This window comes from Photinus pyralis, unplaced genomic scaffold, assembly GCF_008802855.1.
Source record: "Photinus pyralis isolate 1611_PpyrPB1 unplaced genomic scaffold, Ppyr1.3 Ppyr1.4_LG1, whole genome shotgun sequence".
NCBI classification, from domain to species: Eukaryota; Metazoa; Arthropoda; class Insecta; order Coleoptera; family Lampyridae; genus Photinus; species Photinus pyralis.
The window spans coordinates 63964276-63981728 of record NW_022170249.1 but is presented as its reverse complement, the minus strand read 5'-3'; the positions used below and the strand labels follow the sequence as shown (position 1 = coordinate 63981728).

General features: G+C 35.4%; 1 protein-coding gene across 7 annotated transcripts in view; it reads left to right on the top strand.

Annotated features, from left to right (window-relative positions):
- Nucleotides 1-2095: 2095 nt before the first annotated feature.
- LOC116158769 (myb-related protein B-like) overlaps nt 2096-17453 on the top strand; it is a 33392-nt gene continuing 18034 nt past the window's right edge. For all 7 annotated transcript variants that reach the window (XR_004142808.1, XR_004142807.1, XM_031471605.1 and 4 more), the window contains exons 1-2: nt 2096-2253; nt 16706-16829. Coding sequence is in view for 5 of the 7 variants with exons in the window: in XM_031471605.1 (XP_031327465.1) it covers nt 2204-2253; nt 16706-16829 (174 nt within the window). In the remaining 2 variants the exon portion in view is untranslated. The remainder of the gene's footprint in view (nt 2254-16705; nt 16830-17453) is intronic.

Below are 17453 nucleotides of genomic sequence, written 5' to 3'. Positions count from 1 at the left end.
GGGGTCAGAAAGAACGGCGGTAGTTGATAGAAAACAGTGCCTTTTGTTGAGACCGTTAATTACAATACAATGAAAGATAACAATAGTTTCATCCCCCTCTACCTCCCGCCCCGATACCCAGTGATCTCGAAAAGGAGTCGCGGGTAGTACAGAACTGGCCGTAAAAAAAAATTGTCTGAGATCGACCGGGAAAAAACTTTTTCTGATAGATTTTGCCCTGTAGAATCCATAATTTCAAACAGTTCCAAGATTGGACTACTATATCAAAAGTTACAGCCCTTTGAATTTTTTGTCGAAATTGGTTTCTAGTGTATAATTTTGATTGAGCAATCTAATCGAAAAAGTACGAATCGTTTTGGATTCTACGCACCAAAATTAATAAGAAAAAGTGTTTCCCCGAGAAATTTTAGTGCAGTCGATTTTTGGTAAAAAAGGAAGGTTTATATATACTGCCTTTTTTTGAGGCCGGAAAAAAAATTGTCTGAGATCGACCGGGAAAAAACATTTTCTTATAGAATTTGGCCCGTAGAATCCATAATTTCAAACAGTTCCAAGATTGGACTACTAGATCAAAAGTTACAGCCCTTTGAACTTTTTGTCCAAATTTGTATTTAGTCTATAACTTTTGATTGAGAGGTCTGATCGAAAAAGTACGAATCGTTTTGGATTCTACACACCAAAATTAGTGAGAAAAAGTGTTTTCCCGAGAAATTTTGGAGCAGTCGTATTTTGGTAAAAAAGGAAGGTTTATATATACTGCCTTTTTTTGAGGCCGGAAAAAAAATTGTCTGAGATCGACCGGGAAAAAACATTTTCTTATAGAATTTGACCCGTAGAATCCATAATTTCAAACAGTTCCAAGATTGGACTGCTAGATCAAAAGTTACAGCCCTTTGAACTTTTTGTCCAAATTTGTATTTAGTCTATAACTTTTGATTGAGAGGTCTGATCGAAAAAGTACGAATCGTTTTGCATTCTACGCACCAAAATTAGTGAGAAAAAGTGTTTTCCCGAGAAATTTTGGAGCAGTCATATTTTGGTAAAAAAGGAAGGTTATACACTGCCTTTTTTTGAGGCCGTAAAAAAAATTGTCGGATATCGACCGGGAAAAAACATTTTCTTATAGAGTTTGGCCCGTAGAATCCATAATTTCAAACAGTTCCAAGAACAATAGTTTTATCCCCCTCTACCCACCTCCGGCCCCGACACCCAGTGATGTCGAAAAGGAGTCGCGGGTAGTCCAGAACGTACCTCCCCCACCCCCCAACTCAAAAGTTTTACTTGGCACCACTAAAGGCATGCGTGTGCAAAATCGGAGACCAATGGTTGTCTCATGTAAAAGTTATACCAATTACTTATTCAATGGTTACTTATGAACTGTATCTCAGGAAATCATTCAAGAGTTCGAGGATGGGGGGGGGGGGGCTTAAGACGATGAAATGTAATAGTTGGTCCGGACATATGGACGGACAAAACGCAAACAGTAGGTAGCCCATTTTTTAATAAATGCGGCAAAAAATGGAGGAGAGCCGTTTAGATCCTCCCCCGACCCCCACAATCTTTTTGGGATATACCAGAGCCCTCTAGCCCTCGCTCAGTGTTGTAGAGTCTTTTTAGTTTCTTTCCAAAGATTCGACCCTTTCCATATCAGGAAAGACTAAAGATAAAATGTAGGTGAAGCACATTTTTGAAAACTTCCTCAATTTTAAATACATTTAAAAAAAAGAAAGAGGGTCATGTGCAGTCGATACACATTTCCCGCCAAACGACAAGAGCGTAGAAATTTCCATTTTCTTGCGACCTATGAATCATTTGTGGCAGTGGTGTCACAGTATGTGGCATCTGCAGTGCAGAGTAGAACTTGACACGAGCCTGTGTTGTTATAAAACACCTTAGCTTCTTTTTTACCCAACCTTAAAACTAAGCGAAGACATGGGCATAAAGCTTTAGTCAATTTTGTTTTTAAACCGGCACTAAAAAAGCGTAAATATCACTTTTCCGTTAGCTTTATTTGAAAGTCCTAGAGTACGGCCCTGTTCATAACACCCGACGATCGACGAAGAGGACCCGAAGCCCCTTAATGTAACTGCTTTTGATTAGTGCGTCAGTTAGTTCTCAGCTGTTTACCGTGTTTGTTTGTACATGACGGACAATTGTGTGTGTTGTGCAAGTGCGTAAGCCCCTAGGGGGGCCCGGTCTGGATATGTCTCAGTACTTTCACGCTAGAGAAGTGGACTATTTGGGTTCCGAAGGGTACGTATGCTTTACACGTTATTGTTTACGAAAAAAACTCAGTCGGCCTTGATCACACGTTCTACCTTGAAGTTGCACGGTTATAAACAGCATGGTTTTGGTAAAAGCGGGTTACCCTAAACAAATTACCTAATAATCGCTGGTTATGATTGTGGTTTTAATCTTGATCTAAGTCAATTCTTGTTTTGTTTACAAAATGGCGACGACAGTAACCGCTTTTTTATGCTTCCTGCTCAGTTTCGGCCGTATGAAACACACGCTGCGTATATGATTAAAGCGGCACGAGACGAGGTCGATTTTGCTTGTCGACATATAAACGTAGTGGGCTAAGCAATTTTTACCAAAATTGTTACCATATCTTTATTGTCAAAATCTTAGATAGGCACTGACCTACATTTTCGCTTTTTTGTATTGAGAAGCGCGGCGAAAAACAACCGAGTTTTTCCAGGTTTTCATTGGCTATTTCGAAACGCAGGCATAAATAAAGTGCGAGATGAGATCACTAACCGTCTTTTGCATATATCGACTTGCAAATATAGGGGGCCGCACTTGTAGCTTTTATTTATTCGTAATTATACTAAAAATAGCATTCCACTAATTTTGTAGGCAAACACCAATATTTCCTGCAATAAACTGTACCCTGTGTATAGCGATGTGGGCAAACTCGCCTTTTAGTTTTCCTCTATATTTTTTCCCTAACATTTGAAGGGTTGAAAATTACATCATTGCCAAATTATGTAAGAGCATGTTACAAAAACAGAGACGGTCCTGACTATTGCGGTGTATCGTGCTGACAAATGGCAATCGTCGTTCTTTGCGTGTTTACCAAAAGCAAAAAGAAAAAAAGGGAATTAAAAGAAGCCAATTAAAATGAGTTATTGTTGGTTTACTCTTGTGAATTGACTAAATTTCGGCCACTGTTTAGTTTTTGAAAATGTGAAATTTTTTCCACCCCAGAAAGTACCTACATACTCAAAAACGCAAATATAGCCTATCACTTATAGTTGCTGTAAAAAAAATCCCTACATATTTTTGTATTATTTTTGAAACATTTTTTAAATCTCTTTATACATCTTAATGAAATGCACCCAGCCCAATAAACATTAGAAAAATTCTGCGATAAAAAATGAAGCAGTTTTGCCTTTGGAACTTTTGAGGATCCCAAACGAAAAAGGAATTTTGTGTGTGAATCGATTTTCGACACTTATAGGGAATCTCCGCAATTGTTAGTGCTATCAAAAATAAATATAGCGTCCTGTTTTTGGGTCAAATGTAAAACAGTTAAATACTTAAAATAGTAAAATCAAAATTTGAAAATATTCGTTCGCTTAAGATACGGGTCAAAAATTAAAAAAATTATCAATTTCAGAAAGACCCTGTATTTTTCTAGTTAAAAGAGATACAGAAAAATGTTAATTCCAAAAGTTTCTTGAAAATGATAGTTGAATAATGTGGAATTTTCAAAATAAGTTCAGTTCAGCTAAACAAGTTATCGGACCTGACCTCATTTTTTAAAATAGAACGCCCTGTATATTTCAATCTAAAAAGATAGCATCTTAAATTCTCTTGTAAAAAATATAACTATAGGGATTCAAGTGCTTCAAAACAGTTAACTTGTTTTAACAATGAAAAAGGTTCAGGTGATTCAAGAAATTCCCAAAAGATTAAAAAAAGGACTTAAAAATTTTTTAAAAAAGTTCAAAAAATAATTGTTTACTTTCATTAACAATACCTTATATCTTTTTAATGGTTTTCGAATTATTTTTATATTTATAATTGTTAATAATAAATAATGACATAATTAAATAATTATTTATGCAGGCCAATACAGCAAAAACAATTGTATAAACCGAGGTATAAACTAAAACCCGCGCTAAAACCCATCAGTCTTTTAACAAATGTTCAAAAAATATGCTCTTATAATTATATTTTTTGGAACAAAATTATAAAAATTCAAAAAAGCAAAGAAAATCGAGTTATTTCGAAAACCATCGAATATATGTATAAGACGTAATTAATGAAAGTTAATTTAAATTATTGAATAACTTAAAAGATTCCACAAAAATATATGGGGTGTTCCAACCGAGGTTCCAACTTTATAGAAATATGTTCATTTGAAAATAAATTATAACTTTGGTTTTGTTTCGATATACATATAATAATAAAAAAGACAGAATTTCATGGGGAGTTAAAAGTTAGGATGAGAAACCAAATACAGAGCGTTCCATAAAAAATTTAACTTTTTAGCACCCATCTTTATGATCGCACATTGCATAATTCAAAAGATTTCTAAAATAGACGGAATATTCTATCATATTACAATCTCAATAAATCCTTTTTTATGCCAACAGTAGAACTACTCCGTATAATCGTCGACTTCTCCTGTATATAATGAATCTAAACTTCTCTTTTAAAATCCGGATTTTACAATATGTTATGAAATGGGAAAAAAGCCTCCATTTGAGTAATTGTTTGAGATATCCGCTATGACAAAAATTGTAACAACAAAATTCGGATTTTTGCACGAAATTTCACTATACTTATTTCCAGCATTGCACTGCGACTATTGTGGCGCCAAGGAGACTCTGTGATGTAAATGTTGTAAATAAAGGTAAACGATCGCTTAATCTTTTGTTGAACAATTTTTACCATGAGCAATAAATTCTATACAGTGATTCTTTGTAAGGCTATAAACTTAAGTGTCGGGGTCATTTATGTCTTACTATTTTTACGTTCTCCGACTATCTATCGTTTAGTTCAAAATGCGTATTGTTTGATTTACTCAAATTGGTATATGATTTTTTGCAATTAACATTTTTGTCTTCGGACACTAGGTTCGTCGCACTCGCTCAGATGATTAAATCGCATTTTTTTACTGGGTGCAAACAAGCTAGCCAAAATTAAGTGAACATTTTTATCTTGTGATTCTTCGGGAATGTAACAGTTACGAATGTAAATTATTTATTCTTGACGCAGCTGTTCCTTTCCCGGCACAGAGTTGGATTTACTTCCTTCTATCGATGTCATAAGTCGTACAAGTACGAAATGGCGAAATGTCTGGAAGTATACAATAGGAAAAAGACCCTTTATTTCCAACAGCTGTCTTAAGGCACGCGTCTCCCTTGTTGGCTATCAAAGTAAGTATTCATTGATTGTACTTCCCCGACATCTTGCAACTACCGCGCTCAAGGTGTTTTCGTTTCTTGGGGCGAGTGTCCATATTTTGAGATTGGTCCATAACTCGGTGTATTGACCTTGCAAATTAAAATCTGTAGGCCGCATGGGCGGCATTTTCGCATTTTAAATGAAAGATTCTCACGAGATTATTTACCCCACCCCACCTGGCCGACGCACGTCGCGTTTAGATAATTTTAAACATTTTTATGTTTGAGAGTTAATAGACCGGATTAGGATGCTTATATGAAGGGGGGTTTTCTCCCTTTCACGAGAAACGCTCCTCGCATGGGAGAGCGGTGGACGCTTTGTTTATTGTGAGAGTATTTTTGCGAAACTCGTTTTTCACGATATTATTTTTATTGGCGATCGCCTTTATTAATGGCTCGCACTAGGTGATCTAAGTAAATCACGTGAACTCCCTTTTTTATTTTGATACTATGAATAAGATGTTGATCAGCTTAATCCTAAAATGCACAAGTTTGTTCCGTGTACGTGTTTATGGCAAGTATTAAAAAGTAATACCGCCAAGCTTTTTTTTCAAAAAAGGTAGGAGGTGAGTTGGTATACTTTTGATTGATATTAAACCGTCACACATGGTCCCATAAGTGAACGTCTTTAAGGGATAATGTGGGCAAAATTTAATATCAATGGCAACCCCCTTACGTAAGATTTATATGCATATTTTTGCATATTTATTGCTGTATCACAGCTTTACAAGAAATATGGAAAGCTGATTGGCTATTACTAACTTCATATTATACCGAGTGGTACACGGTAAGTAGGAACATAGGGATTTAACATGGGAAATTAGTTTTATGCAATATCCTGCCTTCCTGTACATTTTACAGAAAAACTGTAGAGTTTAAATTGTTCAGAATTAAAAGGTGCATACAAAACTGTTTTTACATGTTTTATTACGCTTTTTTATGAATGGCTACTAATAACCGAAATGTTGAAATTTATTCTTAAATTTGCTTAATAAAACATGTAATAACAGTTTTGTATGCACCTTTTAATTCTGAACAACTTTAAACTCTACAGTCTTTTCTGTAAAATGATTGTGGGACATGGTTCCCACATCAAACTTTAAGGACAATTTATTAATCACTCTACAAAATGGTATTTTTTTTCCTCGGTTGGTTCAACTGAAGTGGAACTATCAGTGTTGTGTTGAGTATTTTCAATAGTTTTTAATAAACTTGCAATAATGGAGAAACGGGATATAGATTGACTGGACTATAACGAAGAATAGTTTGACATGGTGGCATAGTTAAATTTTTAGCAAGTTAATGACACACCTTAAAGCAGGGTTGGCAAGAATTAAGTCAGTGATTTAATTCGCAAATTAATTTAAACTTCGCCCACTCCAAAAATTAAAACAAAAATAATTAAATGCTGGTATTTTTTTGCACGTAATTTTACTCCTATACATATTACATATGGACACATCGGCAGTAACCAGGCACAGGGGCGGATACAAGGGGTAGGTCATGGGGGTACCATTTAAAGAAAAGGGAGATTTTCAATATGAAGTGTTTTTTTACTTTGGGACCGAAAAAGAAGACACCTTGTAAATTTATTTTTAATTGCTTCATAGTAGATGTAATATTTATGTGCCTTTAATTTACCCAGGCTAAATGATATAGAGTCTGGAATCAAAATTTAAGTAGTAATTTTGACAATAAACTGGCGCTTGCATATGCCAATTTTTTTCTGAAAAATCAAACAAATTATCTTTAAAACTACAAGTTTTTCGTGCCACATAATAAAACTCCTACAGTTACACGTAGAATTAAATATGTAATGCATTTACATACACGCACCCTATATAATTCAAAGTATTTTTAAAATGTGGACAATATGGAACTATATTATAATACAACAGCACTCTATATCAAAAAATCTTATCTTCGTGGCATTAAGTTACCCCGCGCAATTTTTGCCTCACTCTGTACAGTATACAGGTTCATAAGAATTTTCTTAATTAAGAAAAAGGCTCGGAAAAAGGCTTAATCGCAATATTACATTATTCAATTTATAATAAATAGGGGTTTAAGAATAATATCGCAATATCACACCCTATATTTAAAAAATCACGTTGATGATGGTTTCGCAAATACGCATTACAGCATTAATAGTTGGTGTGGAGAAGTGTCATTGGTTTTGTTCTATGCCAAATATTGAGGCCAGAGAAGTCCGATTTTTTCGAAGTATTGCAAAAACAATAAAAAACCTTTCTAAACGTTATCCTTTGATTGCGCAAGTTTTCTCCCTTGAGACCAAATTGGTATCTCTAGAGAATTTCTAGAATGCCCATAGTGGCCCTCCTTATCTCGTGTATGGAAAGTGGTTTACGGTGGTCCACCACATCTTGTAGAACTGTCCGAAGTTGGTATTTTTAAGTCAAGTGTTAAAAAAGTGTGACCATCTTTCGACTATTATTTATTTTGTTCTACAAAGGACACCAGTAAAATGATGGGAACAGTTTTTATCACCTAAGATGCACTTAACGGTATCGTGTAGTGTGAATTAAATCCTACAATAATTCCGAGCTCGCACGTGTTTGAAATCACACTTTCGCAACATTGCATCATTAAAACGCGTTTCTGTGGGAAAAATTAGGAAAATTAACTCCGTGCTACTTTCCCACTCGCACGTTATCGTCATTTATTTGGTTTACATTATAATACAATGAAAGTAAAGCCACCCCGTTGTGATGACAACGTGCAGTGTGCTCGTGTCACGGGGGTGTTTCGCAGCTGCCGCCGACGGAGCCCCCCAAAATAGGAAACGGCGCGATCTGTGGGGCGCGCGGCCACGTTGGTTACGCACTTCTAATACTTCTATTCACACAGGAGCGATTATTTTTAACTCCAAATTGAGTGAATTTTAATCTGACCTAGTGCACTTTATACTTGGCGTCTTTTTATCAATTTGTTAGTTGTGCGAATTTTTTTTAAAAGTCGACCCAATTTTTCTTCCGGACAACAAATTAAATCGAATTGGAGCTGTATTTAAATACCATCCTTTGCACTTATGTGTAATAAATCAAGCAGGGGGGGTTCCCCAAGGATCAGTACTTGGGCCTATTTTACTTCCAAATTATCTGCGTAAAGGACTTTTCCGTAACCAAGAGGTATTGGATTGCCCTCCAAAAGTTTTATTTTTCTCCTTTGGGGATTTTGCCACTTTTCGACTCGGAAGAAATCAAATCACAAAGATTAGGTTTTGACACAGTATAATCGCGTAGAAAAAAAACAATGTAAATTCTCGTAAATATTTAAGATGTATGTTACAGAATTCAAAGTGGATGACAATTAACAGCAGAGGTCGACTGCGTTCCTAACAAGGTCGTCGGATGCAGAATTCCCAAGGAAGCACTTGCATTATAAAATAAGAGCATTTTATTGACGGTGACGACAACCGTCGAGTTGGTTCATTTCACATTCAAAATTACAGTTGGTTGTTTTCGGGCCAAGTTTTTCGATGTAAAACATTAGGATGAAACAAAGAGGTAGGTACCGCGCCACCAATTTGACAGGCAACATCTGTACTATGACTTCACCGTTTAATTTCGTACTTTTTTGACCGCACGAAGGTCAAGTGGGATGGAGTTGAAAATTTGAATTCATGCGAAGGACTGAATGAACGTTATTAATACAGGTTCGCACATTTCAAACTGGTTTTTTTTCTACAACGCGGAACGCAGAATATGGATCAAAGAATTCCGGGTTTATCACCTACGCCTACCTTGTCAAGACCATAATGCCGCATTTTGGAGTTTGGAGAGCAAGAGTGGGTGTTGGCAATTTTCATTGATAAATTCGCGCACGTTACGTAATGGTAAACGTCTTTTTTTGTATTATTATTAAAATTTAACGGCGACGTGTCTCGCTTTTTAAGTAGGCACTGAAATTGTTGAAATACCCACGTACCTAATCGGTATGCAAACGGCGGGTATAAATGACAAAAATGTGTTCAAAAAAACGACTCATTAGAAAGAAACTATAATTTTATGTAATTATGCAAAATATGTAGAGCAGGCCATCCTGGTATAACAAGTCCTCATTCGTCTCAAACAATTCTGGGGAAATTTACAATGAAGTTCTGCGCATTTTTGAGGAATTCTTGGGTGCTTTTAAACAATTCTTGGGTGTGAGCTACATCAAAGTACCTACTGATTGAAAAGTTACCAAAAGTAAGTACCTATTCCACCACACGCGTGTGAAATTGTCCCTAACCAGTTAGCAGTCGATTTTGCATATTTCATGTGAAGTTAGCAGCATTGAATATGTGATGTGTGACTGAAACGTTTCCTGTAGTTTTTTCGGGGTAGGAATTTTAGAAAATCTTAGGACTCGCTACAAAAAACATTTTTTGACATTGTAAATTTTGGAATGTCTTTCAAATTTTGGTAATTCACTAGCGATTTATCGTATATGGAGTAGTGAAACCATTGATTTCCAAATCAAAGTGTTTATTTGTCGATTGCATCAATTGAACAACTGCTCCGCGCCGATTGATATATACGATGGCACGACCGCATATGCAAAGTATACGAGTAATGGTAATGAACCCCATTATCAATAGATCGTCAGAAGTGTAATAAATGCACATGTGAAGGGGCAATGCGGGCTCGGCAGGTGTTCCTCCAGTCCCTCCAGCAGATGGTATAATAAACCCTCAGGTTTGATCGATACGAAAACTTTTTACTACTCCCATTAATTTCTATACAGACTGTGTTTCGCCGATGAAGAGATCCGTACTAATTACGAAAGGTTTTGGGGGAAATTATTCGAATATGAAACAAGTAATTATCTCTCTGCTTCCGTTCTTTGTTCTACCCTTTTCTGAAGGGGGTGGTTTCTTACGTCGTTGGTTGAGGAATCACACTTCGCTAAGCAAATGCGCACTTTCGTGAAGAACGCCAAAATATTCTTGTGCCGCTGGTGACAGTTGGCGTGTTATCAAAAGATGATCACAAGATCGGAACTTCCTCTTTCGTAACGTATGCAATGAAAAGAAACTTTCAAAGCGACGCCGTCCAGCGAAGAGCGTTTTCAGGATTGATCCATCGAACCACACCCAACAATTTTTAATTTCCCGTCTTTAATGGGTGTCGCCCCGAAGAGGTTGAATGTATAAAATTAGGCGCCCTTCAGAAAAGATTTTGTCATGTAAAAGTAGACATGGGGAAAATAATACACATAAATTAATCCCTATGTCTACTTCTTAATAAATAGTACTGTACAGGGTGTTTTTTGGGAGCTTTAGTTAAAAGTTTCTGGGAAAGTAAAATAGGTAGGTTTTTGAAAATTTGTAGTTAGGAGTTACTCTGAAGGCCGAATCGATGTAAAATATTTTCAAAATGGCCGCACTTTCGGAAACACCGGAAGTAGATAGTAACTTCGTTATTTTAAATGACAACCCCTATCTTTTATTGCATTTTTGGATTCTACGTAAAATTTCACTTTATTTGATACCCATATGTCGATATCTACCATTTATGGTTTTTAAGTTATTTTGACTTTAAGAAAAACCAGGTGTCAAATTCTTGACAGAATAGCTTCCTAGCTGAAACCAAAAATTGCCAACATATGTTTTTTTACGCATGCATTTTGTTTGCTTTTATTAGAGGGACCTACCATCCAAATTTCGTTAAAATTGCTCCATAAATAAGAAAGTTGGATGTTGCACATGCGCAACACTATTTTTTGCGCATGCATTTTGTTAGCTTTTATTAAAAGGACCTNACAAAGTTAAGTTGCGTACAACCGCACCTATGGAGATCCAAATTTAAGAAACTTCAAAGTCTATAAACTCAGTTTTTTTAAATGGAATGACCATGTTCTTAATATTGCATGAGATAGAGAATCGAAATTGGCATATTTTGATATTACATGTTCCTATAGCTATCTTTAACAGTTTCTGATTTATTCCCATTTCATTGAATTGATCTCGGAATTGATGCCATTTTTTTTCGCATTTTCTTTTTAGTAGTTGGCCATGATTTTATAACAATCGAATTTTAAACAAATCAAGGAATGGATTCTTTAATACCACTGATTCTAGTTCTAGTCTAAATAATTCATTAATAAATAACTCATTTAATAAGGATATAGGACAGAAAATTTTTGAAAAAACTAAACAGAGTCGTTCAACTGAATTTCTTAAACAACGTATAAGTCTGGAAATTAAGAGAGGTAATGCGATATCGGTTTCTAGCAACCAATTTCCATACCAAAAATGTTTCAACGAGTTTTTATTATTTTGCAGGAATATTTAATTTGTTAATTCTTGCATTTGCAATTTCAATTCATTTTCTACAATATTCTCTGTAGAGCTTCTGTATCACTATGCTGCAACGGTTTTGTATGCTAGGGGTACAAAATTCCAAAATTCATTACAAATTCGTCGTTCCAGTTTTCACATGGAATGTAAGGAAGCACGCGCCGCGATTCTGCCCATTTCACCATAAATAACAATTAAATTCCAAAATAGGTAAAACCACTGCGAGCATTTTTCGATTTTTGAAAAACTTATGTTAACCATATAACAGTGGGTGATGGATTTAGGTCACTAGTTGTTTAAAAATTCAATTGTTATAGAATCATGGCCGACTACTAAAAAAGAAAATCCTAAAAAAATAGTGTTAATTCAATAAAATGGGAATAAGTCAGAAACTGTTAAAGATAGCTATAGGAACATGTATTGTCAAAATATGCCCATTTCGATTCTCTATCTCATGGAGTAGTAAGAACATGGTCATTCCATTTAAAAAAACTGAGTTTTTAGTTTTTGAAGTTTCATAAAGTTGGATATCCATAGGGGCGGTCGTACGCAACTTAACTTTTTTTAAGTGCACTAAAAGAAAGCCCTATTCATTCTCTATGCACTGATAATGGGTTGCCATGACTATAACCTTTTTCAAGTAATCAATTATCAAGGTACCATCTGCATCCGCCATTTTTTTTCTTAGTCAAAATAACTTAAAACCATAAATGGTAGATATCGACATATGGGTATCAAAAGAAATGAAATTTCACGTAGAATCCAAAAATGCAATAAAAAATAGGGGTTGCCATTTAAAATAACGGAATTACTATCTACTTCCGGTGTTTCCGGAAGTGCGGACATTTTGAAAGTGCGGACATTTTGAAAATATTTTACATAGATTCGGCCTTCAGAGTAACTCCTAAGTATAAATTTTCAAAAACCTACGTATTTTACTTTCCCAGAAACGTTTAACTAAAGCTCCTAAAAAAACACCCTGTATATTCTTCCGTAGAGAGTCTACAAATTTGAATTTTCCAAAATGTCCAGAGAATGTTAGATAATCCTGTGCAGTTCTCCAGCAATAATCAATCTTTTTTTTCTTAGACATGAACATGACAAAAACAGAAAGAAGTGGCCTTCCTCATCTTAACCCATTGTTAATCACCTGTCATGTATTAAGCGTGAAGTTTCGATGATGTTAATTAGAAGCGGAAATTGTGCAAAATCATTCACTCTTTTTGCCTCTTGAGATTGACGGCAGAATTTCTTTTCTACTGACGATTTTGGGAACATTACAAATTGTGCAAGAAGTCTGATCGTCATCATAATCATTAATCATAGGAGAGGGTACAAGATGATCCGAATTAATCGAATTGGATAAAATTAGGAAGTACCCAAGTGAGAAAAGGCAATTAGTATTATCTTTGCTTCCTATTAGCTTGCGATGCGGAAATGTACGCGCAATCAATTCTGGATTAATGCACTATTGAATTATTAATCATTTAGATGAAAGAAGCCCGTTTTCAATCAGGTGTATTATAATCCCACCCTTAAGCTTAACTTAGGTCGTCTGACTAAAGATAACTGTATAGCTGAGGTGGAATAGTTCAATGTCCAGGGAGTAGCGTCTTGCCGACCCGCACCCACGACCCCCTTAAAAGCAGGTGCATTCATACACGCATATGTCGTACCACGTGCTAGGTGTTCATATGTGAAGTTTGCGTTTAAGGAAAAAATCTTCGTAGCAACAGTTGGCTACCGTTTTTTCCAGTTTTTCTTATTATAGATGTCATTGCATGCGGTACGTAATTTTCGTACATTAATTTTCTTTAATAATGGATCGGGCGATTCAGGTAGGCGAATTTAATTATTGCCCGTAAGTTCGTATGAGATTAGCGGTACTCGGCTTCGATTCCATTCTTGTAACAATCTTATTGCGCAATAATAACGTCGATATGCATCGAATGCATTATTAAGAACACATTTCCTGTCGCGATGTTCCCGTTTCCGGTTAGACAAATACCTCCCCTAAAATAATCGGGTGAGAAGAAATTGTGTATCGCAGGTCGAAAGGAAATTATTGTTACCATTCTTGGTTAATTATAGATCCGATGTATAAATAACTGCCCTTTGAAGAAGTTTCACCCGAGCGTCTAAAAATATTGCGTTCGGTCAACTTTCAACTGCTATTGGAAGTACTTCGCGTACATCACCTGGCGTAGTCGACCTTATTCGCAAATTGCAATTGTGTAATTTTCTTTATTTATTTATTTCTCTCTTGTTCTGGGCCCTCAACAGGCTTTGGCCCAATTACAGAGTGATCCGCATAATGCTTTTTAGAGGTGTCCCTGCAGAATTGTATCCGGCAGAATGCTCGAAACTGGGCTAAGGTAATTCCCATCTCTGCCACAGATGAAAAAATTCACCTCAACCCAGGTTCGAACACCCGACCTCCCGGCTATGTAGCCCAACTTTCTACCACACAGATGTCATTTGCCAATCGCAGTACAACCCCTGGTTTATTATGGAGCAATTGTGTGGTGGAATTAGATTTGGAAAAATTAGCGTGTATGCGGACTACCCTCCAGTCGTTGTAGAGGTTTTTCTGGGTCCATAGACTTTTGTGATTAAAGTCTGTGGTCTCCGCTCGATCTTCATTTACAATTCACTATATGAATACGGGCCTTTATAGGAAAAAACTACCGCATTCCTTTCAATGTGGAAAACGACGGAAGGGACAGGAAAACGGAAATCTACTCGAAAGAAACTCAGAAATTCAAAAAGTATGCTTAAAAATCAGATTGACAGCAAATGTTAAACAAGGCACACGTTTTTTACAACTATACCAAACACGGGCCATCTGACCAGAACAATTTACTGAACAAAAACTTCATACAAATCTAAAACATTCACGAAAATGCAGATAATTGCATGATGCCGGAACTTAAAATTTTGCTAACGTTCGCGTAATTTCATGAAATCGGGGGTTGACCGATTAAAAACTAGTATAAACTGGAAATTTCCTACGAATGCTCTCGTAAAGTTCTCGAGAATTTATGGAAAATATTTGCTTGAACTCAAACTAAACATTAAACGTGGATGATTGTTCAAAATACGTATACGAGGTCAGGTAAGAAAGTGATCGGACCTAACCTATTTTTCTTTAATGAAACGTCCTGTATAGTTTTATTTAAAGACAGCAGATTAATTCTCTTTTCAACACCAGTATTGATATTCAAACGAAGTGATAGAAAAAACCTAACCAAAATTCAAAAAGTTTAAGAAAAGGTTAAAAACGGTTCAAATGTTTAAAAATTCAAAGATTTTTTAATTAAAAATTTTTTTTTGCATTTTTTTTTAAAATGAATGTTGAATTATTATGTTATATTTCGAAGATTTCGAAGTTTAAAATTAAAAATATTAAAAAAAGTTTCGCATGATTACAAAAAATTCGAAAAGATTTTTAATTTTTTTAAATCTGTTTTGTTTTGAATTGTTTTGAATTAATATTATTGATTTTTTGTGTTAGACATATTTTTTCAAAAGGGAATTAACACGCTTTCTTTTTAGATTAAAATATACAAGGTGTTTGCTTCATTTCAAAAATGAAAATTCAAAAAAAATTAAATCTGCAATTTTTAGAAGACAAAATGGCCAGGCTCTGTAATTCCAAAATTCCAGAGCAGGTATAGATAAATCCGAGGAAAAGATTTTTAATTTTTTTAAATCTGTTTTGAATTGTTTTGAATTAATATTATTGATTTTTTGTGTTAGACATATTTTTTCAAAAGGGAATTAACACGCTTTCTTTTTAGATTAAAATATACAAGGTGTTTGCTTCATTTCAAAAATGAAAATTCAAAAAAAATTAAATCTGCAATTTTTAGAAGACAAAATGGCCAGGCTCTGTAATTCCAAAATTCCAGAGCAGGTATAGATAAATCCGAGGATAAATCCAAGGTAAATGTCGAAATCGATTAGAACATTACAATTTTACAAGATTAAAAAGTGGAAGATTTTTAGATTTCAAATTAATTGCGTCTTTGGGGTATGAAATTTGAATGTCGTTTTTGTTTTGAATTTAATTGCCCAATTTGTTTCGGAGGGAAATTATTTGTTGACTCTGTGTAAGCGAAAACGATTATGAACAGATATCTCGCCATTTTCTTTTCTGACCACAATCTCCAGATTAAAAATAAAAAATACTAATATTGTGGACGCTTTGTCCGCCCCTCTGTTTTTAAAAGTGCTTTTTATTGGAACTAAAGTGGGTAAAATGCCACTTGTCAATTATTTGTGAAATTATACCGTGTGAATACCTACGAAATTTGAGACTTTGCGATCTAAAAATTGGCTCTTGTAACACAATCTGTAAGAGTATAAATAAAAAAAATTGTTGCGCCAACAAATAAATTTTATTTAGCTAGCAAAACTAGCAGTAAAACAATCAGATGACCTCTAATAATAGAGAACTCCGCTTAGTTTAAACTGCACCCTTCTTTCTATACAAATTTCACCCTTGAAATAGGCACCCTTCTCCATTTTTTCCCATGCATAAGCTAGAGCAGTATAAGCTTCCAAGTATGGGAATGTCCCAATTTTCTATTCTTTTAAAGTAGGGCGATCTACAAGGATTCACAATGCAAATAATATACGGATGCCTTGTCAAAAGGTTCGTTTACATAATTCCTCGCGCGATTGCGAAAATTTGTAACCTATATTTCTAAAAACTGTCACGTGTCGATCCGAATGATTAGGGTGCCCACTTTTACTTCCTTCTTCCGCCGCACCTGGTCATTCCTTTTCACGTCGCTTTATTGTCGCTCGTTTGCGCGCTCTAACCCCTAATTCCAAGATTACGTAAAATCAACCAGCGAGAATGACAAAAAAAATTTTATTCGTGGGAAGTTATCGACGTACGCATTCCCATTTGAAAAACATAAAAGGTTTTTGGGAATGACAAAAAAACGAGCAATTATCTATGGTTTCTTGTTTTCAGACTCAAACATGAACCGCTCTCGGAAAGTAGTGGAAATGAGGATTCCGATGACTCCGAAACGGCCGATGATGTACAAATTAGGACGAAAAAACAAATTAATAAAGGCCGGTGGAGTAAGGACGAGGTGAGTAATTAAACCTTTTTTGTATTTGTAATTACGGTAGAGCTATAACACAGAACGTGGGTGTTTTAGAGATGATATTATCGTGCCCATTTTGGGGATGTTATTGCTTTAGCGATTGAGTAAATAGAATTTCGTAGTGTATGCACACTTTTCGCAATGAGGATAATGTCGCCACCAATTTTTTTTCATCCCTTATTTTTCACAGTGCTGTTTCACTAACGCTACATAAGGGTACGTAATATTTAATTACAGAAAAAAGAGAATGTTCGCGCGTCGGCAGTCCTACGTACGTTACACTGTCCCCTTCTTAAAATTGTGTGTTTATGATAAAAAATCGTTAAATGCGCAAGTACTTTGCTGCAATTACTGCAATCTCGTTAACAGACAACATATACCCGAATCCATTTGCAGAACTTAAAGTACATAGGCGGTATTGATGTATACAGGGACGTTCTTAAACATGATGAATTATTTAACAACCACACAGAACCAGTGGAATTTCAAATATATCCTTTGTTCTTCTCGTAAATTCTCATTGCAGCTTCCTGTAACATTTATTGATCTGTTTCGTTTTGTCTTGCATTTAGTGCAAGGCGATTTACAACCGCCTACTGCGAATTCGAT